Genomic DNA, 27,442 nt, shown 5'->3' on the forward strand with positions numbered 1-27,442 from the left:
ATATATATACATAAACATATATAATTTGAAGTTTTTGTTTGTCTGCACGCGCTAATCTCCTGAACGGTGAAAAATAGGAGGAAACCTCTGAAACAAAAAATGTTGGGACGGGCCCCAGGAAGGTTATAGGCTTGGTGGTGAGGCCCCTCGGCCGGGGGCGGGGTTCCCCCCCCCCCCACCAACCCCCTTAGGCTATGACTGTCGTAGCCCAATCGGGAACTGTAACTGGGCTCGCGTCAGACCTATGTACAGAAGATTAAATTCATTCAAAAAGAATCTGGGCAACGCCGGGTGCATTCAGCTAGTACATATATATATATATATATATATATATATATATATATATATATATATATATATATATATATATATATATATATATATATATATATATATATATATATATATTGTTACGAATTTGGAATTCAGTTGCACACAACATACAGGTTCCCTTAGTCAGCTATGTCGATAAGTGCATGTTCCCTAGAAAGCTCACCTTCCATTGTTTAAATGTTCAGAGAGCGATTAGATGCGCTGCGGATCGATTTTCATAGTTGGGGAACGAAACAATGGAGACGTCCCTCCCTCCTCTTCTGCAAAGAGGAAGAAGAACCCTGCCATCCTGTGACGTCAACAACTCCCTCCCACCAGTGGTTGAGCGGGGGTTGGATCACGAGGGCATGAGTCACGCCGGGTGCGAGGGAGGGGGTGCAAAGGATAAAGAGGACATCTTTTCTTTGTTCGCGGGGGAGTCCCGTGTAAAAGAGTTCGTGGGAGTCCCGTGGTAGGACTGAGTTTGTGGGCTGAGTTCGTGAAAGTCCTGTGAGAAGAGTTCGAAAAGAGTCCCATGGGAGTCCCATGATAGGGCTGAGTTCGTGGGAGTCCCGTGGCAGAGTTCGTGTGCTGAGTCCCATGGGAGGAGTAAGCTTTTGGCTTCGGCAGTTGGGGGAGTCGGGAGGAAGCCAGAAGCCAAGGAGCTGCGTGGAAGTCCGGGCATCGCGAAGGAGACGCGAGCTGTAGGCGCAGCCTTGCCTGCTGTGTCGCCCAAGCGTGTTGGTGTGGAGAGAGCCGGAGAAAGCTCGCCTGCCACACGGAAGGCCCGAGCTCGACCGCGGCTACGCTAGCTGCTGTGAGGACGGGACATCGCGGGTCGCCCAAGCCAGACACTACGAGGGTGCAGGTAACCTGCAACGGTCTCGTGGAACTCGTTCGGTCTGCCAAGTCCCACGCCATAAAGACCCAAGAGGTCCAGTCTGACCCCATTGCCTTTGATGGGGTCTTTTTCCTGCTTTTCTTTCGAATGAATGTTGTGGCGCCGAGTCCCGAAAGTAAAACTGTGTAAGTGACTGTACATTAATAATTGCTTATAGACGGGTGTAGTTCTTTTGTTGTGCTTTTATTGTTTGTAAAATTGCATACGTGTTTTGCCTTATTTAATTGCATATGTGTTTCATCATAATAAATGTCCTTGTGTGAATGTAAACCTGCTCGTTGCGTCTATTCCCTCATTGACTGAACATTTCGTGTGTTGGGAGTTAGAAAGCCGTTGGTTTGTCATAATAGGGGGACATTTGTACCGACGGTTCTCGGCGATTACGCCGCTCGGAATCGCGCACGGACAAGCTCGCCTCGGCGGTTTGTTCCGTACGAGTTCCGTCGAGGGTGGAATACCCCGGTAGTTGGATCACGTGGGTATTTAGGTACATTGAAGATTGGCAATCGACCCTACCCACGTGATCTGCCGATTGGCGTATTTCGGTTCTTGTACAAGGACCCGTCGCTCGGAGTTATCCGGGCGGCAATCTATATTCCGGGCGATTGGTCGGGCCGACTCGACTTGCGGCTCCGTTCAGAGCGGTCGATTGGCGGCCAACCCCCGGCCTGTAACAATATATATATACATACATATATTCTCGTGGAAAAGAGCGCTGACACAGAAGAAATCAGAACAAAACATAACAAAGGGAACAGCAGGAGTAAGGGGAAACAACCACAGCATGGCAGACGGAGAAAGTAAACCGAGACGGACAAACGAGGGATGCGGGTAACGATGAGGGGTAAAGGAAAATGTAAAGGGTAGACAATATGGATACATATGCAAAATCGTGTTTGACCAGTTTGTGATTTTTGTCAATGTCTGAGGAGAGGGAAGAGGCTGCTGTCTGTATATCAGAAGGATGAGAGCTCTCACGGCAGAGTGTGGAGTCATCGACAAAGACATATAGAGGATTTTCCAGAGTCAGTGAAATCATTGATGAAGATTAGGAATAGTATGGGGCCTAGAACACTGCCTTGGGGTACTCCAGCCTTGACAGGGAGAGGAGATGAAAGAGTACTATTGAGAGCCACACATTGTCCATGAGAGTGGAGGACGTGGAGTGGAGGAAGTCAGGAATCCAAGAGTGGAGTTGGCCTTGGATTCCACTGGCAGACCATTTGGAGAGCAAGGCAGGTGCCAGACTGTATCAAAAGCTCGAGATATGTCCAGAGAGACGGCCCTATTGCCATGTCTGATATTGAGGGACTCCACCTCTGTTGGGAGTGTAGAAGCAGAATATCCAAGGTGGAGTGACCAGGTCTGAATCCGAATTGATGATCTGAGATGAGGATGTTGGAGAAAAGGAATGATTTCATGTCAACTGTGATGATGGATTCTATGACCTTGCTGATGATTGGAAGTACAGTAAGCTAATTGGGCTGCAGTTGAGGGGATCCTTTTTGCACCTTTTTCATGTAATGCTGTGATGTTGGCTGATTTCTAATTTCCCAGGTGGATGGAGGAGACCAGTCCTGAAGTGTTAAAAACAAACAAACCCCCCAAAATACCCAAAACCCGCGAATAAGCAATATCTGTGAATAGCGAGGTCCGACTGTCCTTCAATTTTATTAAAATAATTATTTTTAAGATCCTTTAAAATATCTGGAAGTTTAGTGTTACTGAAGCAGTCTTATACACCACACTTTTCCACTCTAATAAGACGATGTTGAGTCACAGTTTCGGAGATCGAGACTTTATTGATCACCATAGAACTCAGCGTAAATCGGCATCGTACGTAGCCATATCGGCAGCCTCTTCTTCACCCCGATACTCACCCTCTCACATGCCATGCCATGCCCACTTCCCAGGGGCTGCGTTAGACGGCTCCTATTACATACATGATCCTAAAGAACATGTCCAAGTACTGCAAAACTGGAGGTTCTTGAAAGTATTATGAAAATGATTTGTGTTCTACAGTGTTCAAGTATATAATTCATTTTGAATATAGGTTTAAAGAGTTTCAAAGGTGTATAAATTAATTCTGGGTTTTATCGCTATCTTTCCTTTATCTTTATGTTGCATCACCCTGTCTACCACATGACATTAGATTTTTTTGTGCCTATTGTTTGTGTCCTTTATAACATTAAAAATAGTAAGTTTCCTTTTTGGAATGATTTTCATTTTTGTTTGACTGCCGGACAGGCAGAGTAAATATATGATCTGACTCCTCTTGCACGTGCGCAATCGGGATTAATTCATAACCAAGGTACAGTAAAACGACAGATTTGTCTTCCGATTCATGTATGGAACATGGCAAGAACTGGATGTAAAGAGGCAACTGAAGATGATGGAACAGGATCCAGTAAATAAGTTTGAGTTATCAAGAATTGATTGTACTGCATTGAAACAATTTGAAAAGTCACCCAAATAGAAGGTAGTACAGTATTGAGTGAAGAGGGGAAAGTTATAGCAATTAGAGCATGCTTGGTAAGTCAACCATGAATATGTGAGATATTATCTTGGAAAACTGCAACAAATTGCCTGGTGAGTGTTAATGGAAAAGATGCAGATTATGGAAAAGGAGGCCAGACCCTATTTAAATGTTTATTAAAAAGAGAATAAAATCTTGGTGCTGAAGGAATCGTGAAGTTTTCAGTCAAGGTACAATATTGATTATTTTGCTGCAGCAAGATATTTGATGTAATCACCCATCACTGTTTTCAAAGTTACAAAGTTGGTCATTGTCTGAGTTTTATTGTATTTTCTTTCCAATTTCTGTTATTTTGAGAGAATGCAAATCCGCATTACACCAAAGAGTGCTTGCCTCATTTATGGCATCAAGTGACTCGTGTGGAAAACTGATTCAGGGCATTTAAAAACATCTGATTATAAGTTAAAACCAGTTGTTCAGGAGCATGATGGATGTGAAAGAAGGAAATTAAATTTGATTACTTCTTAGTCAACCATTGAATATCCAGAGAGTTCATGTGATGGTGTGTCACAGACCTCTTCAAATGCAAGAGTTTCAGTCAAGGTAGTAAATGAGTTGTCAGAAAAAGGGAGCATTTCAAAAGCACTACTCGTCAGAGGATCAAATACATGGGATAAAACAAGATTGAAAGTATGACCCAGCTGAACATAAATGGGATAGACAATGTTGCCGCAGATTATAAACATTCACAAAATCGAGAAGTTTTTGAGAAAGATGATCATCCAAGAAGTCTTCCATAAATGATGTAATTTGTCTTGGAGCTCTGTAAATGGTCAATAAAATGATCAATAACTTTAATTATTGTGATGAACTAACGGATATGCAAAGGTGTTTGAAGGATGGATATGAGTGAATGGAATTGACTTGAGTTGAAAGAGTTGACCTTGATACGCAAGCAGTAGCTCCACCTCAACCATGCTTTTTTTGGACAATGATGGAAGTCATATCCATGAACAGCTATGTTAGTAACTTAGTGGTGTCAAGTGAGAACCAAGATTCTATCAAAAAGAGCAGACTTGTATCTATATCTGAAATTTACTCGGAGGGTGAGATGCCAGTAGTAAGTGAAAGGGTGTTTAAGAAAGCCACTCTGATGGTGGAGGAAGTCTTTTCATGACGTTTAATGATGGTAAGGTTTGCTTTGACTGCGGTACGAAACGTAGAATGATCGAAGTCCGTCGTCAAATGACGAATGGATTTCCAATATCCGTTGGAATGATGTTTGAGGGACTAGGAAATGGATATAAAGGATAACAGCAAGGGCCGAATTGTTTGCGGTGTTTACCGCAGTGGCAAGTACACAAAATGCTCAACGTCTTGCGTGCAGTTGGAACAGGTGCCACCAACACTGCCTCAGCAGGACAACAATAAAGGGAATGTAAAGAGAGGCACAATACCTCCATAATGTCACAAAATTCGATACAATAAATTATTTAAAATATGTGATAAAACAAAGGAGAAATGAGAGATAAAATGACAATTAAAACAATACTTGCAATTTGAAATATTTGTATGCATTTATAAAACAAGGACATTACAATACACACCAGTGAAAATAATTAATGGCAATTAAGTTTTTAAAAGGGTGGTGGTGGGAGGTGGGGGAGGGGGCTTCACAACTCCAACCCAGAAGGGCATAAGGGTGATGGAGTCACACATTGATATTACACAAGGAACTTTGGTGCAGGAGGAGGTCATTCGGTTCATGATGCTTGCGCTGCACCACCCACAGTATTTTCACCCATCCACACACAAGCTACCGACCATCCACGCAAGTCAATATCCCCATACCCCTCTAGCTCCAATGCATCCATATACCTATCTCAGACCCATTTAAACTTATTCACTCCCACCATTGTCACAAACTTTCCGGGGAGACCATTCCATGCATTAATCGCTCTCCGACTGAAAGACCCCTGTCTTAAAACTGTTGGGTAGTCAATCTAGTCTACCCTTATTATCAGTATTTCCGTCGATATGTTTGTCTGTCTGTATGTATGTCTGTTCGGTCCAGTGCTCCATTAATACAATGGCGATTTCGATGAAACTTGGTTGGTAGGTTCATACAATGACCTAGTTGTGTGCAAATGAGAACCATTGCTATGGACCCATCCATTGCCTAGCAACGGACCTTTGAAATTTTCAAAAAAATCTCAAAAATGTATTTTTTCAAAAATCGGGCCACGGGCGACTGTGGGCAGTACATTCAGCCATATTGTCAAAAATTTCCAGCCGGATCCTATGAAAACTGTCGGAGAAGATAGAACCCTGATTTGAATGAACCCTGGTCGAAAACAATAAAAAAACGAAGTTCGTTATATCTCAGAGACTATGAGTCAGATATACATGAAACTGGTATGGTAGGTTCATGATATGTCTTAGTTATGTGTGAGAAAGAACCGTTGCTATGGACGCTTTTGTTGGCTAGTAACGGCTGAAAAATGACTAAATTCGACTTGATCGACTACCCATGTCCCCCTACCGGCTTGTCCTCATGTTCTTTACCCTCAAGTTGTGGTCCCTGGTCCTAACATTGTCCCCTCTGCTGAAAAACTCCACTGCACCTATCTCATCCACACCCTTCATTGTTTTAAACATCTCAATGAAATCTCCTCTCAATCACCTCCTTTACATTATTTAAAGTCCTGTCTCCTTCAAACGTGCCTCATAGCTTAATCTAGCTAACTTTTGAATCTGTCTCATAGCTCGATGCTGTACCCTCTCTATGGCATCTATATTCTTCCTAAGATGTGGTGACCAAAACGGAACACACTATTCGAGATGAGGCCATACGAAATTTCTATTGAGTGTTAACTCTCCCTCTCTTGATTGATATCTTATCCCCCTTTGAATATAACTTAAAACCCTGTTGGCTTTACCGATAGCTGTTTGGACTTATGGACATGCTGCTGTTGATCCTCTCTCTCAACAATGGTCAGAGGTCTTGCATATCAAATATATGATTCAATTTGAACATCTACACACAATAAACCATCTTTGTGGACACATCTTCAGCATTCAACACCAGCAAACTCACTGTGTACAAAGCTACGTTCATAACTAGGTTTCTGACTTGCTCCGCTCGCATAATTAATCATTGCACTGCTATCAATGGATCCCTCTTCTCTCTGTGGAGGTTGAAGTGCCTCAAGGCCATGTTTGAGGCCAAGTCTTGTTCCTCATTCAAATAAACAACCTCCAAGATACCTTGGAAAACCATCTCTTCCTTTTTTGCAGGTGACTGCATTGTATTATACTTACCTATTCATGGCATCTGAGTCACTCTCTCCTTATCTGGAGCTGATTTGATGCTGGTCTGATGAACAGAATATGTCTTTAAATCCCGGCAAATCTTAGCCTTAAACCGTCGATGTAAAAGCGTCGTCATAAGAACCCACCGATCTATATCCATGGTCAGCTCGTGGAACTGGTTCTGTCTTGTGAAATTCTAGGCCTCACCCATCAGCCATGACCTCCATTAGGCTGACCATGCAGCAAAGCTGGCCATTGATAATAATCTTAAACAGGAAGTGGAAAAATCACATTGAACAATGAAGAAGCAAAAAATGTCTCTGACTGCTCATAACACTACTGATTCTACAGTTAGATACAGTCAATGTATGTACAGTTCTTGATTTGCTTGTGGTCGCCCGACAGAGCTTTTTGAATGATGATAGTCTAGAGTAGGAGAACAAACCAGATTAATGCAAACGTGCCTTTCTTGTTGTATTGTTCAAATGGAGACATGTTGATATCTAATCATCTTGCAATTCCTTTCCCATTGATACTACACTAATATGGTTGATTTTGATCTGTCCTTCATGGATAGAAATAAACCTTTGGTTAAACCCATTTCTTAAAAATGTTTTGCTGTACACTAGCACACTAGTATTACAGTACTGTATAAACCCTTTTTTGCTTTTTGTTTTTTGAAGCATTTTCCCCCTTCTTTTTATAATCAGGTTGCCATCAAGATTATTGATAAACGGCGGCTGGATGAAGAGAATTTGAAGAAGATTTTCCGTGAAGTACAAATTATGAAGATGCTGAAACATCCACACATTATTCAGCTATACCAGGTGAGGGAGAAAGAGAAGGAATTATCAGATGGGAGTGAAATTTAGATGAAATATCTGGATTATTGTTAATAATAATAATAATAGTAATAATTCAATAAATTAATAAACACTAAATTGCACTTCAGTTAACTTTTCAATCTTTTTTCCTGAAGGTAGACATGTATTGCCTGGTAAGATCATACATGCATAAAGCACAATGGACTGTTCGTTGAAATCCATTTCCGATTTGCCTGAAAATATTAAAATTTTATCCATTTCTTGTAAACGGTGTTGCAATACAGTACTCGTATATTATAAATTCATTGCACTGAGATTTTTCTCATAGCTTCACTCATTGCTCAAAAATTCCGACAGTTTGAAAGCAGATAGGTTCTCCAAAAAGTGGAAAACAAATTTCCTTTGCATCTTCCCAGAAAGTGAGGAACCGTGACAGAGATCATGTCAAAGGTACGAAAGATTTTGATTTTAAGGGAAGGAAACGTTTTTATGTGAAGGGGAAATGGCTGCCAATTAATAACGTTACATAACTCTGCGTTTAAAAGCCCGACAGAGTGTTCCAAAGTTTAATGCAGTGGAATGAACAGTGAAAGTACACCCTGATTGCAGGCACCACAACCCAGTAATGGAGTCAATTTGGAAGACTTGGATGGTCAAACAAATTAGGCAAGACAAATAATTATATGACGTTAAATAGACACATGAACATCAGATCAAAGTACAGGATATGATTACAAGAAAAGTCTTTTTTTTGTTTGTGAAGGTGATGCTCATGGAAGAGCTAGAACACAGAATTGACCAGAACATAACAAAACAAGAAGAACATAGTGGAGGGAGGTGGGGGGACACACAAACAGCATATCTAGAGTGACACTTGGAGGAAGAATGGGCATGGGGAAGAATGACATCAAGGGGAGGGGAAGTAAGACATGCCTGATGGCTTAATGGCTAGAGTGGTGGGCTCGGGATCCTAGGGTCCTGAGTTCAAATCGTGCTTGGCTGTTGAATTCATTCCAGGTGGGGTTGATTCAGCCTGTCATCCTTCTGAGGGCGGCAAAAATGAGTACCAGCTTGCTGGTATCCTGCGTTGGAGTGCCAACCCATCCAGGATTGTGCTCAGTAGCCCAGGAGACTGCTTCGACAACACCAACGCTCTGCACAGAGTATGGTCCCAATCGATGGGTGGATGGAAGTAAGACACGTGGGGTCCATTCAGTGTACCCAAGCTCAAAGACAGCAAGAAGAGGAAGAGAAAATGGGCGGGAGGAAAGAAATGGACCTGAAAACTAAAATGATAAAGTGGGTGAGAGGGGGAGTGGGGAAGAAAAAAACACAATAACCATGAAAGAAAGGGATGTGCTTTTTGAGGGTAAATGAGTGCAGAAAAGATGTGTAAATGTGAGAGGAGATAATCTGAGGTAGTGAACAGCCATTGTGGCACCCGGTGTGGGAAAGAATGGCATCAAACAGACTGAGGAAGTTAGTTCCACAGGTGAAACAAAAGAGGAAAAAAATGAGTGTAGGTGAACAGTGAGGCTGGACTTTCGGAGTTTTACCAGAAGTACGTTACTGGCAGACTGTGTATGTGCCTACCCTGCAGAAACTATTGTGGGATTTCTTTCCTGACATTGAACCCATTTTCCTGAACCGCTGCAATATTGTTGCGGAGCCAGGTATCGGCTGCGAGCACGACCGCTAGGTGGGGCGGTAGGGTCGACTCAACCGAACACCCAGAATCTTGATCGTACCTTTCGGAAAACTCCGAGGGTACGGGTCCCTTACCAGACCGTGAATCATCAATAATTCCACCACGTAGTACAGGGTTAATTGCCAATCTTCAAAATACCTAGAGATCTACGTGGCGAGTTACCGAGTATTCACACCCTCGATGGCACTCGTACGAGTCGAGCTGTTAGCGTGTCCGACCCGTGCGCTACCCGAGTGGGTAGTTGCCGAAGTCCCGTCGGTCCAAATGTACATTTACAGCGGCAACAGCCTTTATAATTCACCAACACGTGCCATGCTAAGCCAATGGATGAAACACAGAAACAAGCTGATACATTTAACAAATGTATTTATTTATAATGCCGGAAGGGGGGGGGGAGCACGCAAGAAGCAGAGTTATCCAACTATAGAGATGCAAGTATGTACAGCAAAGAGCACTTAAACAATTCCTACTTACAGACGTGCCCACCGACAGACACACACAGATACCCAGAAGGACATGGACCTGTCCACCTTGTGTGGTTCGGCTGACATGGGTGAACTAGGCCAGCGTCGAGATGCGATGATAGAATCCAGGGCTCCCTTCAGCGCTCGTCCCGGCAACCAAAACTCTCTTCTGTATCCCAAACTGTCCAGAAAGCAGGAGGTTTCTCTGCCACTTCTCCAAGTCTTTGAGTTGAACGTCAAAGCGAGGGCTGATAACTCCACACTTGTTCAACCTGGCTGTCAGATTGACCACAACCTTGCCTGCACAATGGTCATCAACTATCTCAAAAACTCTCTCCCCTCGGTCTGATCGTGCCGCAACCTTATTCACCCTTTCCAGGGAGGGAGGGAGGGGCTGCCTCCACCCTCCCCGCTCTCCCTCACTGGACAGTCTTGGTGCACAGAATCGCTCATCGCACTGTCATTGGCCAAAATGAGGTGCAAATCCGTCGATTGGCCCGGGGGCGTGGTGACGTCACGCGGACCGCCTTTCTCACCGTCGCGTGGTCTGATTGGCTGAGCGGCGGCCACCTCACTCGTAGCACGCTGATAGGTCGAGGGCCGCCGCGAGGATCCTCCTTGAACTCCGCCCACCATGGTGTCGGCCAGAGCGAGGTGAAGGTGAGGGTGATGCTGGCGTTGTTGTAGTTGATGTTGGTGGTGTAAAAATAAAAGAAAACCCTGACTATCAAAATAACTTCGCAGCACATGTACATTCAATTACCCATTAAACAAGGGACGGGGAGCTCTCTATCCACATTTACTTATCGAAATAACTGAGCTATAGGACCTGTATGTTGCGTGTTCATGGCTTCCAGATTCGTAACAATATTTCCATAAGTACAAACTTCTCGTCTCCTTCTAAGACCTTTAGTTCTCGCAATACTAGTCTGTGGGCTTATGTAAAAAAAGCAAAATTTTGGATAGATTCTTGGCACCCGTGTTTAAACACATATATAAACTTCACTGATTCAGAAAAAAGGGTGCCAGTTTTTCTATTAGCTTTTAGGGCGTCCATTTTGAATTTCAAAATGGCTGCCGTTTTTACACTATATGTATGATTTTTCGGAATTTAACGTTATTTTGAACATATAATTCAAAGTGTGTGCAAATAGAGTTTGGGTACCAAATGCATTCTAGTTGAGACAACTGTTCACCTGAACTCTGTTTGCATGGATATCAACAGGTTTGATGTTAATGTCAAGAAATATTGGTATGAATGTGACACTTATTACTGGTATCTGACGAATATTTTCTGCTTGCAATATGATGCATATCCACTGTGAACCAAATAACTTACTGCTTTATTTCAGAAGACCAAAAATGCACAGTGGACATCCCATCCTATAAAATACTTAAGGCATTGAAATTTATGGCAACTTGTTAATTTCACTTATGGTTATGATTCCAGATTAACCATGGCGTCCTGTGGAGAACCATCATGTAAGAAGCGTGCAACTGAACCTTCCATTGACTTTTGAATCTGCTTGTGTCAAGGAGACAAGTTCACTGACATTAAAGGTGTTCATCAACTGGAGCATCTGCGACTACCAGAATTGGAATCATACCAATCATTGTTGGACTGTATAAGCCAGAGGGCTCAATATCAAAACCCTGAGTATGTTCGTTTGCATCAACAACTGAGTGGCATATCTGGAAAAGAACTGAACAACCAACATGCAGTGTGGCACAAATCATGTCATGGTAAAGCAATAAATTGAGAGAGACAAAGCTAGATATGACGAAGCAGTTTTATCTCAAGAATCGAGTGTATTGTCATACAGCAAAGTCGGTGGTCGCCCTCCCGCATCACAAACATCTAACATCCCAAAGCAAGCAACTCCTGCATCTACCAGCGCACTAACGAGATCTCGTTACCCTCCATTCCAAAAGGAACACCGTTTCCTCTGTCAAAACGAGAAGATTTGTGGTGGTAAGACAGAACGCCTTATTACAGTGGGAATGAACAATGGAAAGTAAACCTGGCAACCACATAACTGATGGCGACTTTCTTTCAAGGGACATTAAATATCACAAAAATTGCCATACCATTAACTGGTGCAAGTACATACAAGCCAAAGAAAGAGACAGCAACAGAGAACATCAGGCAGAAAATACAGTGGAATTTATTTCTGCAGAGATCGAGTTCAGTGCTGAATGGTAGGAATCTATCGATCAAGGAAGCATCCTTACTTTGAGTGAAATAGCAACAGGATACAACCAAATTATGCACAATCATGGCATTCCAAACCCACAGATTACACGTGCAGTGCTACTCACCAAAATAGAACAACAAATATCAAACTTCACAATTACTGAAGCAAAAGGAAGAAAACCTGCAGTCATTCATTCGAAGGAAACTGTTCGGTCAGCAATAGATACTGTTGGGGAGGAACGTGATGTTTTCGCTATCAGCCGAGACATGAAGACCATCTTTCATTGCTCAAAACTTATCAGGCAATTTATCTTGCAAGCCCGCGAATCTAACCCATGGACCTTTAATGGCTCATTGACAAATTGTGAAGAACAGTGTGTACCTGCAGAACTAGTTGCTCTGATGAGGTCGACATTACTAGGAACTCAAGCTGCAACAACAGACACACGTGCCAAAGAGCTCAGCAACACATGTCGCACTCTTTCACATTCCATAGTGCAAGCTTGCAAAACAAAGAGGCAAATGTCTCTGACACCAAAATCAAATACAGCTGATTTCCGGTGCATGTTTAAGAGCCCTTACTCAGTAGGACTGTCCTTGTACATGTATCACAGTTTCCGCAGTCAAGAGGCAATTACACTGCTGAACAATGCCGGTGTAGGGGTTACATATGACAGAGTACAGAAGATATGTAACAGCATTGCCATTTCTGTATATGAAAACATGAGAGAGTATGGTGTTTATGTTTCCACCAGGTCTTCTGAAAAACAAGATCATACGAGCATCAATGGATAACATTGACAAGAAAGTTGACATGCCAGATGGGAAACACAGTTTCCATGACATGGCCATTTGAGTGTATCAGTCATCAGGTGATGGTGAAACGATACTTAACCAACTTCACCTCGGTAGCCAACAGCCTGTATCAGAAACTCTAAGGAATGTCCCACAGACTGTGACTGCCTTTATACTATCCAGTTACTGCCTTTATACTATCGAAGGCAGTCCAAAACCACAGGCAAGTCCACAGTGATAAAGCTTCTGGAAGATCTGGTGGCCAAAAACACAGCTCAAGCTTCTGCACAACCTGCAGAGTTTGAAGAGGGATCTGAGACATGTCTTGTAGTTGATGGAATGGGAGTGGTACAGGAATTAATGGCAGTCAAAAATTTCAAGACTTGCAAAGAACTTGCAACATCCTTTGTCACACTCATTGACTCAAATGCTCGTGGATATTGTCAAGTGCGAGTTATATTTGATAATTACACCAAGAATGCATCACTGAAGGAGCAGACTAGAGAGCGGCGGAAAGGCAAGCTGAAGGGAACTAAATCCTACATTGTTCAAGACTCAACAGGCATCAAAGACAAAAAAGATGTTTCTCGCCAGCAGCAGCACAAAGGATTCACTTACTCTCTACCTTTCCCATCGGCTCATCCACTACAGTACCGTCAAGGTTATGACTGCAACACGGAAAGAGGTCATGACGAATTATGAAGTTGAAACAATGATCGGTGTCAGCACACAGGAAGAGGCAGACACTCTTATAATTTATCATACTGTAGAAGTTGCGAGCAATGGAATGAATGTCCACATATATTCACAAGACACTGATGTGCTACTTTTTGCTCTATGAAGAGCACCACTACTTGGCAACCATTCTGCACTAATCATGGGCACAAGCGAAAGATGACGGAAAGTCTTCCTACAGCCTATATATATATATATATGACAAGCTTGGCCCAGAGAAATCAGCAGCTTTGATCAACTGGCATGCTCTCACAGGCTATGATACAACAGGACATATCCAAGGGAAGGGAAAGAAGGGGTGCTTTACAACTTTCCTGAAGGCAAGCCCCACCATTCTGAGAGCACTAGCTGACCTTGGCGAAGGGGATGAGCCATCTGAAGAAGTTCTTCGTGGTTGTGAAGAGTGTCTTTGCTCTCTTTTCTCTCCAGTTGGAGTCCACTTTGGGCAAGCAAAGATGCTGAGATGGTTTTTGTTCAAGCAATTCACAGATGAACAAGGAGTTGACAAACTGCCACCGACTCAGGGAGCATGGATTGAACATATACGCCGTGCCCATGTCCAGTGTAATATCTGGCGCCAGGATATGGTATTAAACCCAACTTTTCTTGACCCTTTGACCTTGGGGTGGCGAAACCAAGACAAAAAGCTACTGGTTGTTCTTTCTCAGGTTGCACCAGCTCCAGTCACAGTGCTGCAGCTCGTCAGGTGTAACTGTGAGAAATCAATGTGTTCAAGAAGGTGCTCATGCAGAGGAAACAGTTTGGTCTGTACTTAACATTGCAAATGTGGTGGAGAAGGCGCCAGCTGTACGAACATAACACCACCAAGGATTGGCGAAGATCGAGAAGATGATTGAAGCAATGACGATTATAAATGTTTAATCAGTAACATTGACACTCCTGATTCATACATGTAGCATTTTCATACCTTTGAAAAAAAACTTATCTATCTTCTAATTTTATAACCGCCCAAATAAATTTATATTGAATTACATGCTCTATATTATTTCTGTTAAATGTTTTGGAGGATTGGCAAAGAGTGTTCCAATCATAAATATGTTGTTATTATTGGAATCCTCCTGTGCCAAAACATATGATTAGACACCAAAAACATCTTCTTATGTCTATTGGTACAAAAGTAATGGCATTTTACATAGAAAACCCCCAAAATCAGGTGGCCATCTTGAATTTTTTTCCATTATTTAGAGTTTCTAGTGCTCTTAGTTTGCTTCTAATGAATCTTTGTCCCCTTTATATGAGTTTAGATAAAATAAAATAAATATTGTATGACATTTGAAAGAATAGTTATGGTTAATTTGCAATATTATTTTTAAAAGAAGATTTTCGACGGTGGCCATTTTGAAATTCAAAATCGAGGCCCTAAATGTTAATGGAAAAACTGGCACCCTTTTTTCTAAACCAGTGAAGTTTCTAGATGTGTTTAGACATGGGTAACACGAATCTACCCCCAAAAATGACAAATCCAGAAAATGTTTCATAAGCCCACGGACTATACATCCAGTTCTATCAATTTCACGTATAACTTTTTTTCTACCCCAAAATGATTCCATGATTTGTTTGGAAACGTTGATATTTTTCTGGCACCATAGTGTTTCTCAGTACGTAATTGTTTAATTAATATGAGGTCTTCTCGACTAAATGAAGGCATTTTTGATGGGTGTTTCAATTCTTTTTCTTAACTAGATGGCATTCATCGAATACTTACCCTGCGCAGTCTTGAGAAGGACTTGGTGCAAGCCAACTATTCTGTTTTTTAAGGTTTTTTTTTTCTGTGATCCAATTTGGTGCCAGATTAGTGACTGATGATGTCACTTTTATCAAACTATATTTCTCATGGGTAGTTCATCAATTAAAGTTTTGCATTGATCGGTTTGCGGGTTCAATAATTGCAGATAATTTTTTTTTCATACTGACCGGATCAAGTGTTGCACTTGTCAAATTATGATGTCACCATGAAGGCACTGATGACATCATCATGAGCATATCTTATTACCATTGGGAATACATTACAATGAGCCATGTTTCACTTTTTTCCATGGAGTGGTTTTGGAGATATAGAGGGCCAAATTATTTCGGTTTTTCCAAGGTGGTGCTTGTGCCGCATTACATATGATGTTATAATTAGCATCATAAATTCCTACAGGAGGAGGCGCACCGATAATCAAAATTTTGTGTCAATCGGACCAACAATTGCAGAGAATTTTTTTTTTCATACTGACCCGATCAAGCATTGCACTTGTCAAATGATGATGTCATAATGAAGGCACTGATGACATCATCATTAACATCTTATTCCCCATGGGAAGTACATTACAATGAGCCATGTTTCAATTTTTTCGATGGAGTGGTTTCAGAGGTATAGAGTTGCAAAGCTTTTTTTTTCGCAAGATAGCGCCTGTACCACGTGACATATGACGTCATAATTATCATTATAAATTCTTACACAAGGAGGCACACCTATGGTCAAAATTTCGTGTCAATTGGACCAACAGTTGCAACGAAAAAATATTTCATTACTTATCGAATCGAGCATTGTGCTTGTCAAATTATGACACCATAATGAGGAAAGCGATGACATCATCATTCAAATCTTATTCCCCATGGGGAGTACTTGACAATGAGCCAGGTGTAAAAAAATTTCCATGGAATGGTTTGAGAGTTGTGGAGGTGCAAAGTTTTTGGGTTTTTCCAAGATGGTGCCTGTACCACGTGACTTATGACATCATAATTATGACTAAAAAATTCTGCATGAAGAGGGACATGTATTTGGAAAATTTCTTGTCAATCACATTACATGTTGCTGAGAAAATTGATTTTTAAAATGCAGACACATACGGATGGCACATGGATGCGACCAATCGCTTAACCCCACTTTTCACTTCACGAGTACAGGGTGAAAAGAGTGGAATAGAATTGGGGGGAAATGTTTTGTGTTGTGAGAATGGCTTAGATTTTGTTTTGAATCCACCTTAACATAATTCTGTTAACTCTTCCACAGGTGATGGAAACTGAGCGGATGATTTATCTTGTCACAGAGTATGCCAGTGGTGGTGAAATCTTTGGTAAGACCTTTTTGAAAAAGATTGATGGGTATTATAAAAAATTTTAAAAAGGTTTTTCTTTTCTTTTCAAAAACTAACCTGAAAGCAACTTCCTAATTTCTCTCTAATTTTCAGTTGTTTATGTTTAAAACTTTTCTTTGGATAAGAGTAGAACTAAAACATAAACTACAGTATTATAATTCATTACCATGTTTTTAAATCGTGGATATACATTCATCTCCTGATTTATGAACCTCAGATTTACAAACTTTCAACCTTGCGTACGAAACCTTTTTGACACCAGAAATTTGATTTACGACCTCAAAAAACGACATTACGAACTTTTGCTCAACTTCAGACAACTCAATTTTCAACTACGAATTCAAAACACGATCTCATGAACTTTTTCTCAAAAATTTTGATCATGGGTTTAAAAGAAAACACTTCTCTCACTACAAAACGCCACAGTATCACTCAGCTAATCACAGTATCACTCACTAACAGTATCACTTATCACAACAATAGAGCCAAGCCGAACTCTCCTGGAATTTTCCCCTCTGCGCCGGGAAGGGAGGGAAAAAAGCCGCGTTCGCTGGCCGAGAGTGGAATCGGTGTGGAGAGCGCCAGAGTTGGCGAGTTGGTGATAGAGTCAAGTTGGAGCCGGAGAGAAGTCGCCAGCCGGCTCGCCGTTGCGGGCGTCGTTGGAGGCGCCGTTGAAGGCATTGTTGGAGGCGTCGTTGGAGTCGAGAGTTGAGTTGGGGAGCTGGTGGAGTCCAGTCGAGTGCAGGCAGAGACATCGAGGGTCGCCCAGTGAGTCACCAAGAGGGTGGCAGGTAGCCTGCTCGGTCTCTCGGGGCCCCTGCAGTCATCCCGGCTCCGAGCAATTATAAAGGCTTACGAGCCCAGTGCTTTCCTTTCTTTTCTGGGGTTTTTGCATGAAAGTCTGTGGTGCCTTGTCTACTAAGTAGTGAACTGACTAAGTGCTTGTAGAGAATAAATAGACATCGGCTGTAGGTCTTTTTGCTCGTGCCTTGCCCCCTACCCCCATTCATTGCCTTGCTTGCATATGTGCATTGGAAATAAATGTTCCCTGTTGCTTGAATATTCACCTGCTCGTTGCGTCCCTTCCTCCATTGAACTGCCATAATTGCGTTCGGAATAAAACGTACATCTGGTCCGATGGGGCCTGGCGATATAAAACCGCTCGGCAATCACAAACGGAATGAGCTGCTTTAAGAGGCTCGTTTTCGTGCAGGCTCCGTTGAGGTATAAATCCCCGGAATTTCTGTCTGCGCGAATATATAATTAGGTACATCGACAATTCGGCGATCAACCCTGTAGCGTGTGGACAGAAGAGTTGGCTGATCTATGGTGTGGTTAACAACACCCGTAGCTGGGTTTTGGCATTGATCTGAAAGCTGCGACTGGATTGCCACGTTCGGTGGGCTCGCGCGGCCGCGATCGGGAAAAAGGTGGCCGTCCGCATGCCGAAGTGGCGAGAATCCACAACAATATGTATATATACATGTATAAATATATTATATATCCATATGTATCTTCTTCTTCTTCCTCTTTCGGCTTGCTCTCGTTAGGGGTCGCCACAGCGGATCATCCGTCTCCATTTCGCTCTATCCTCCACATCTTCCATTGACACTCCAACCACCCGCATGTCCGCCCTCACTGTATCCATGAATCTCTTCTTTGGCCTTCCTCTTCTCCTCCTGCCTGGAAGCTCCATCTTCAACATCCTTCTCCCGATATACTCCGCTTCCCTCCTGTGCACATGTCCAAACCATCTCAATCTCACCTCTCTCACTTTGTCTCCAAACCGTCCTACCTGCGCTGTCCCTCGAATATACTCATTTCTTATCCTCTCCATCCTCGTCACTCCCAACGAGAATCGCAGCATCTTTAACTCTGCCACCTCAAGCTCCGCTTCCTGTCTTTTTGTTAGTGCCACCGCCTCCAAACCATACAACATAGCTGGTCTCACTAACATCTTATATACTTTCCCCTTCACTCTTGCAGCTACCCTTCTGTCACAAATTACTCCTGCAACTCTTCTCCACCCACTCCATCCTGCCTGCACTCTCTTTTTCACTTCTCTCCCACACTCTCTGTTACTTTGGACAGTTGATCCCAAGTATTTAAACCAATCCACCTTCCCCACCTCAACTCCTTGCAACCGCACCATACCACCACCCTCCCTCTCATTTACGCACATGTACTCCGTCTTACTCCGAATGACTATCATTCCCCTTCTCTCCACTGCGTACTTCCACCGCTCGAGGCTTGCCTCAGCCTGCTCCCGACTCTCCCTACAGATCATGATGTCATCCGCGAACATCATAGTCCATGGGGACTCCAGTCTGATCTCGTCCGTCAACCTGTCCATCACCATTGCAAACAGGAAAGGGCTCAGAATCGATCCTTGGTGCAATCCCACTTTTACCTTAAACCGGTCTGTCATTCCTACCGCACACCTCACCGCTGTCACACTGTCCTCATACATATCCTGCACGATCCTCACATACTTCTCCACCACTCCCGACTTCCTCATACAATACCACAACTCCTCTCTTGGCACCCTATCATAAGTTTTCTCTAAATCCACAAACACACAATGTAACTCCTTCTGGCCTTCCCTGTACTTCTCCATCAACATTCTCAAAGCAAACATCGCATCAGTGGTGCTCTTTCCTGGCATAAACCCATATTGCTGCTCACAGATCGTCACCTCTCCTCTCAACCTAGCTTCCACTGCTCTTTCCCACAACTTCATGGTGTGGCTTAACAACTTTATCCCTCTGTAATTTCCACAGCTCTGCACATCACCCTTATTCTTGAAAATCGGAACCAGTACACTTAATCTCCACTCCTCCGGCATCCTCTCACTTTCCAAGATTTTATTAAACAATCTGGTTAACAACCCCACTGCCATCTCTCCTAAGCACTTCCATGCCTCCACTGGTATGTCATCTGGGCCAACTGCCTTTCCACCTTTCATCTTCTTCATAGCAGTCCTCACTTCATCCTTACTGATCCACCCCACTTCCAGATTCACTATCTCCACCTCTTCCAACCTTCTCTCTCTCTCATTTTCTTCATTCATCAACTCCTTAAAGTACTCCATCCACCTTCTCAACACACTCTCCTCGCTCGTCAGCACATTCCCATTTACGTCCTTTATCACCCGAACCTGCAGCACATCCTTCCCAGCTCGGTCCCTCTGTCTTGCCAATCGGTATAAATCCTTTTTCCCTTCCTTTGTATCCAACTTCTCATACAGCTCGTCATATGCCTTTTCCTTGGCCTTTGCCACCTCTCTTTTTGCCTTTCGCCGCCACTCCTTGTACTCCTGCCTACTTTCTTCATCTCTCTGACTATCCCACTTCTTTTTCACCAACCCCTTCTTCCTTATACTTTCCTGTACTTCCTCATTCCACCACCAAGTCTCCTTATCTTCCTTCCTCTGTCCAGATGTCACACCAAGTACCTTCCTAGCTATCTCCCTCACAACTTCTACTGTCGTTGCCCAATCATCCCACCCATCTTTACCACCATCCAACGCCTGTCTCACCTCCTCCCTAAATTTCACGCAACAGTCTTCCTCCTTCAGCTTCCACCATCTGGTCCTTGGTTCAGCCCTCACTCTCTTCCTCAACCTCACCTCTAAAGTCATCCTACAGACCACCAATCGATGCTGTCGAGCTACACTCTCCCCTGCCACCACCTTACAGTCACTAATCTCTTTCAGGTTGCATCTCCTGCTTAAGATGTAATCCACCTGTGTGCACTTTCCTCCACTCTTGTATGTCACCCTGTGTTCCTCCTTCTTCTTGAAATACGTATTTACCACTGCCATTTCCATTCTTTTTGCAAACTCTACCACCATTTGCCCTTCCACATTTCTCTTGTTGAGACCGTACCTCCCCATCACCTCCTCATCCTCTTTATTCCCTTCCCCAACATGCCCATTGAAATCTGCTCCAATCACCACTTTCATCCTTGGATACACTCTCCGTCACTTCATCTAACTCACTCCAGAAATCTTTATACTCCATCTCACACCCCAAATGTGGGGCATATGCACTGATGACATTCATCATCACCCCTTCAATTTCCAACTTCACACTCATCACTCGGTCAGACACTCTCCTCACCTCCAATACCCTCTTGACATAATCTTCCTTCAGGATTACCCTGACACCATTTCTCCTCCCATCCACACCATGGTAGAACAGTTTGAAACCACCTCCAATGCTCCGAGCCTTACTCCCAATCCACTTGGTCTCTTGTACACACAGTATGTCCACCTTTCTTCTCTCCATCATATCAGCCAACTCTCGCCCTTTGCCAGTCATCGTCCCAACATTCAGAGTTCCAACTCTCACCTCCACACTTATACACTTTCCCCTCTCCCACTGCCTCCGGACTCGCCTTCCCCGTCTCCTTCTCCTCCTTCGCCCAGCAGTAGCACAATTTCCACTGGTACCCTGCTGACCACCGGTACCGGTGGCGGTCGTTGGTAACCCGGGCCTCGACCAATCCGGTATGGAAATTCGTTTTGTTGTTCGCATAATGATTTGGCATAATGTTGTCCATACATACATATATATATATATATATATATATATATATATATATATATATATATATATATATATATATAGTCCCACAAAAATCTACTCACTCTTTAAATGATAATAAATGTGTTGTTTATTGACTTAGAAACAAGATTAATGGTTAAATGGATAAATGCATGTTTACAAATGTTCAAACTGACGACCATCACGTTCCAAACACAGCCGATAGCGCGGACCGATGGATTCAACAGCATTACGAATCATTTCATTTGGAACTGCAAGACAATGTCTTTCAATTTCCTCTTTCAGCTCATCGACTGTTGCTGGTTTTGAGCCGTAAACCTTATATTTGGGATATCCCCATAAAAAGAAGTCCATTGGAGTGAGGTCTGGGGAACACGCAGGGAATTCAACACTACCTCTTTGCCCAATCCATCTGTTCGGAAAAGTTGCTTCGAGATAGGCCCTTACATCACAATAGTAGTGGGGAGGTACTCCATCTTGCTGAAAGTAAATCTCTTCGTCACCAAATATCTCTTCGACACGTGGACCAACAGATTGCTGCAGAAAGTTTAAGTAAACACCCCCAGTGACAGTTTGGTCAAAAAAGAATGGCCCTAGGATGCACAATGCTGATATCCCACACCACACAGTTACCCCTGGTAAGTTTAAATGGTGTTCCATAGTAACATGCGGATTTTCAGGACCCCAGTAGGTGCAATTGTGTCGGTTAATTGAGCCATTTAATTTGAAGCTGGCTTCATCGCTCCAAACAATTTTCGATGGAAATGCTGCATCTTCTTCGCATTTGCCCAGGTACCACTCACAAAATTCAGCTCTCTGGTCAGGATCGTCTTCATTTAGAGCGTGGATTAATGTTGGAATGTAACTTTTCCAATTAATTCGCTTCAAAATGCGATGGGCGCTTGATTTTGGGATTCCTGTCTCACGAGCCATTTGTTGTGCAGATTTCCGTGGGGATCAGTGGAGGGTTTCCAGCAATTGATTTTCCTTTGCGGGGGTGGTTGATGACCGTGGTCTTCCCGCTCCTTATGGACGTCATGCACCGTTCCATCTGTTTCTCACTTATCTCGGATGCGAGCAATGGTGCGTCGCGTTGGTGGATCTTTGCGAAAATATCTTCCAAATTGTCTTTGCACTTCCATGATGTTTTCGTGCTTCCAGTGGCACTTTATGATAAATTTTCTTTCTTCGAAACCTCGTCGTACTTCTGCCATTATTATGGTCAATTTGATTTGAAAATAAATGACAAATTCAATGAGTTATGAGGAGCCAAAATGTGAGTAGTTTTTTTTTGGGACACCCTGTGTATATATATATATGTATATATATATATATATATATATATATATATATATATATATATATATAAATATATATATATATCCATACATACTAGGTGTGATGAAAAAGTTTGGTGAATGGTGCTGCTCCGAATGAATGCGTGAACATTGTTGAGGTCAGTAGGTGGAGCTTATTTCATGAACCCTCTCACTTGCCAGCACACGATAAACACCATTTTATTACGCGCCAGTGTGCTGTGACATTGCTTTGTGTGAGCACGTGTTTTTGTGGTGGCTTGCACTTTAGTTGAAAATGTTGAAGTTTGAGTGATGTGCAAACATGAATTTTGTTTTAAACTTGACAAGATTGCTGCAGAAACACACAAATTGCTCATCATGGTCTACACGCGGATGAATCTATGACAAAGAAGAGTTTTTTCAAGTGGTTTGAAAGGTTTCGGGAAGGAAATGAGTCGCAGGAAGATGACTGAAGAAGCGGTTGTCCGTCAACAGCACGAACCGATGAAAACATTGCTCAAGTCAGCACTGTCGTCCATGAAAACCGACATTTAACCATTCGAGAAATCGTGGGAGAGACCATTCTTTCATTTGGTTCCATTCAAGCCATACTGACAGACGATCTGAACATGAGATGCGTCGGCACAAAGTTCGTTTTGCACATCCTCACAGATGACCAAGAAGAAAATCGTGTCCTCATGTCATCCAACTTGTTTGATTGATGTGTTTCGGAATGAATACCTCAAGGAAACCTATTTCATGACACCTGTCCTTCAACCTAGAATTAACATCCACAGCTATTAACACTGAACAATTTTTTTTAATTCATTACTTTGGGTATATTTTATCCATGGTATTGGTACCAAGGCCTCCTCTTTGCAATATTCATCATGAGGTTATTATTGTTCACAACAAATTATTTATGTTTGATCCCTTAATCCTCAACTGGTAAACATTATGATTTGATATGCACCACCTACCTCTTGCTGGCACTGCGCTGTGACTGCAATTTTTACTTTTGTCTGCATGCATCGAGAATCAAACCCAGAGATAAGCTCACTGCCAGCAGAGCTGTACCATTCCACTGCTATCATCAACTGTATATTGCTATGTGGTCACCTCAATTGAGAAAATGCTTTAATTTGCTGAAATGTGTTTGAATATGGTAGAAGTGGCTGGTTATTTCAAGGTTTGCATTCACACCACACAGCATTTACCTTTATATGGAAGCATTGCTTTTTGAGTTGTTTACGCTCGTCTCACAATGGTTGAAAACAAAAGTTCTGAGAGGCAGGTGTCTTGCTTCTTTTTCCTTTTACCCAAAAGACCATCTGGTTGCCCATGGTAAAATGTCGGAGCACGAGGCAAGAGGGAAGTTTCGTCAAATTGTGGCGGCAGTAGCCTTCTGTCATGCACTTCACATCGTGCACCGAGACCTTAAAGCAGAAAATCTTCTGTTGGACTCCAGCCTGAATATCAAGATTGCTGGCATGTTTCATTTTTGTTTCTCCTTTTCATGGTCACACTTACGTCCCCGTTACGCATGCTCTTCACAACGCAATCTCAGTCACTTTCTTCCCTCATATTTGTACTTTGTTCAATTTTCGTTTTCCTACTTTACACCCTCCTTGTCTTCAAGGCACACATCAAAATTAATAAATGAATGAATCACTACTTTTCTATGAGAGTTTAATTTTGCCAAAGCAGCTACAGTTCACGTTGTTGATTCTGGAATAAAATTTCTCTCGTACAGCATTCCACATAGTATAGCATTGTTTCGTTGAGAATTTTTTTTCCATTGTTTTCAGCTTATAAGATTGTCTTTCAAACTTTTTTTTTCTGTCACAAATGAAAAATTCTTTAAAGTTGACACTGAAACATAGCCATCTCAAAAAAATTATCCCTTCTTACCAACTGCAGATTTTGGATTTAGTAACCGCTTCATACCAGGGCAGCAGTTGAAGACCTGGTGTGGGAGTCCTCCATACGCTGCCCCAGAACTGTTTGAGGGTCGGGCATACGAGGGACCACAGGTTGACATCTGGGTGAGGATAAAACAAGAAATGGAGGGATTCAGGTTTGGCATTGGTGGTAATCGAGGATATCCACATATTGCTTCCAAAAATGGTGATGAAGATCACCTTACAGTCCAGAAATTTCATACTGAGAGATAAGGCACCACCAATTATTGGATTCACCTCGGGGGTAAAGATCAGGTCTGACAATTCATCCCAACAAGTGCTACTTTACCAGGACTGCTTGGCTAATCTGTTCTTGGCAAAAATTGCTCTCCTGAGGGAAGAGGAGAAAGTGGGGAGGCAGGTTTGTGCGGCGGGGGGTTGTCATATTCCTGCAAGTAGACTTGAAAGTTATGACCAACACCATAATTAATTCCCCCCCCCCCCACCACCAACAGACCCCTCGACAGAAGGGATCTAAAATCTTACACATCTTACCTGAATTGTTGCAGACACTCAATGGCAGAAATGTCAGACCTGAGCCTTACTCCTGAGTTGATCGATTATTATTATTATTTTTTTGTTTTTATCGTTGATTGTTTTTTTGGTGATTGTTTTCGATGTCCTTGATTAAAAACTTTTTGTAATGCGAGTATGGCAGCCCAAACCCCCTGTTTTTCCAATACATTCTCCTTTTCTCCTCTTCCTCCCAACCTACTTTCACTTTTTTCCCCTTTCCCTACAATGTCTTTCCCCCCCCTTTTTTTTTCCTCCCTTCTCTCCGATCAATTGTTTTCCCACTCATTTACTTCCCTCCTCCACTCCTCCCTCCCAATTCCTCCTCCCCTGTATACAGAAGGCGTAGGGAGCTTCTAACATCTCTCCACTGCTCCCCACCCCACCTTTCTCGCCATCTATATCCGTATCCATCTCCCTGTCTTTTATTCCAGTCCCTTGGTGTAGTGCTGTATGTGCTAGTATGCGGGGCTCTTCCATTTGATGGCAGCACTCTTCAGAATCTGCGGGCACGTGTGCTCAGTGGAAAATTTCGTATCCCCTACTTTATGTCTACAGGTATGCAATGAATTGCAAAATGACTCTCGCAATATTTATTTAATTTCTCTTATTGCCCATGCCTTATTCACCTTCTGATCCTCTGATGTTCTTTGTTTCATTATACTTTGGCTGACTAAAGGTGTTCTGTTCTTGATTTACAGTCTTTCATCACCAATTTATACTTTTTTCTTTTTTTTTGGCCAACTCAACCCACAATTCTTGAACATTTTGCCGATTTTTTTTTTGTCTTTTTCAATATTACCCTAAGACTTCCCCATTTTTTTTCCTCCTCCCCCCCCCCCATCCACACCCCACCCCCAACTTTCTCCTTGCCAAATCTCACTCCACACTCATCACTTCCCTCATTGTCTTGGTCTATTCTTACAGCCATGTTTGAAGAACTTGTATGTTCTTTACAGAGTGTGAACACCTCATCCGACATATGCTAGTTCTTGAACCCAGCAAGCGCTTCACAATGAACCAGATCTGCAAACACAAATGGCTGAAGGGAGGCGAGGCAGATGAGGAGTTTGACAAGGTTTGTGTGAAAGGAAAGGGTGGGTTGTGAAGTAGAGTCAGAATAAGACCAGGCATAAATTGCAGATTGGGTTTTTGGGTTGTTGAAATCACAAAAAATGCTTTTTTTTCTCCCTAAGATTTCTTACATTTCAAATGCTTCGATGTTAACCTTCTTAGTAATACATGATTGGGACTACAACTTGGCTAATAAGGCAAACATCATTTTAAAGTCCAGTTCTAAGATAATAAAGACTTGCTGAGTGTCACTATAAAAGACCTTCAAGATCTGATATCACTGCAAGAACACATGGCTGGAGCATTTGGAATGCATGTTATTGCGGTGCAGAGAACCTGTCTGTTTCAGTTGCCAGAGCAGCGTCGATGCTGGACACAACATTTCTATCTTCTCGGGTGAGAAGGAAGTAGAGTCCAGTAGATACTGAGTATGAAGGGATGTCCACGAGATTTGGACACCTGTAATGGGTTGGGTACACGATATTTGGACACCCACAATGGGTTGGATACGTGAGATTTGAACACCTGTAATGGGTTGGGTGCACGAGATTTGGACACCCATAATGGGTTGGGTACACGAGATTTGGACACCCATAATGGGTTGGGTACACGAGATTTGGACGCCCATAATGGGTTGGGTACACGAGATTTGGACGCCCACAATGGGTTGGGTACCCGAGATTTAGACGCCCATAATGGGTTGGGTGCACGAGATTTGGACGCCCACAATGGGTTGGGTACACGAGATTTGGACACCTGTAATGGGTTGGGTACACGAGATTTAGACGCCCATAATGGGTTGGGTACACGAGATTTGGACGCCCATAATGGGTTGGGTACACGAGATTTGGACGCCCATAATGGGTTGGGTACACGAGATTTGGACGCCCACAATGGGTTGGGTACCTGAGATTTAGACGCCCATAATGGGTTGGGTGCACGAGATTTGGACGCCCACAATGGGTTGGGTACACGAGATTTGGACACCTGTAATGGGTTGGGTGCACGATATTTGGACCCCCATAATGGGTTGGGTACACGATATTTGGACGCCTATCATAGATATACGGGTCATAAGATCGGGACCATCATTTCACGCCAGAATCAAATCAAACTAACATGGAGTGGAGAGATTCTTTGTCCCAAAACCTCCAAAATTTGAGGTTGATCAGCATCAGCTGGCAAGCTTGTTACCTCTGCCAC

The 27,442-nt window shown here is 42.8% G+C and overlaps 1 protein-coding gene across 5 annotated transcripts in view; it reads left to right on the forward strand.

The window, feature by feature from the left end:
- The window catches only part of LOC147031281 (serine/threonine-protein kinase SIK3-like), a 234,846-nt gene that overhangs the window by 69,591 nt on the left and 137,813 nt on the right, over positions 1-27,442 (forward strand). For all 5 annotated transcript variants that reach the window (XM_085861070.1, XM_085861075.1, XM_085861084.1 and 2 more), the window contains exons 2-7: positions 7,712-7,828; positions 16,741-16,804; positions 24,018-24,179; positions 24,612-24,736; positions 25,600-25,723; positions 26,125-26,243. In XM_085861070.1, the coding sequence (XP_085717196.1) occupies positions 7,712-7,828; positions 16,741-16,804; positions 24,018-24,179; positions 24,612-24,736; positions 25,600-25,723; positions 26,125-26,243 (711 nt within the window). The remainder of the gene's footprint in view (positions 1-7,711; positions 7,829-16,740; positions 16,805-24,017; positions 24,180-24,611; positions 24,737-25,599; positions 25,724-26,124; positions 26,244-27,442) is intronic.

This window comes from Eptatretus burgeri, chromosome 2 (genome assembly GCF_056783735.1).
Source record: "Eptatretus burgeri isolate ZD-2024b chromosome 2, Ebu_testis_v1, whole genome shotgun sequence".
Taxonomy (NCBI): Eukaryota; Metazoa; Chordata; class Myxini; order Myxiniformes; family Myxinidae; genus Eptatretus; species Eptatretus burgeri.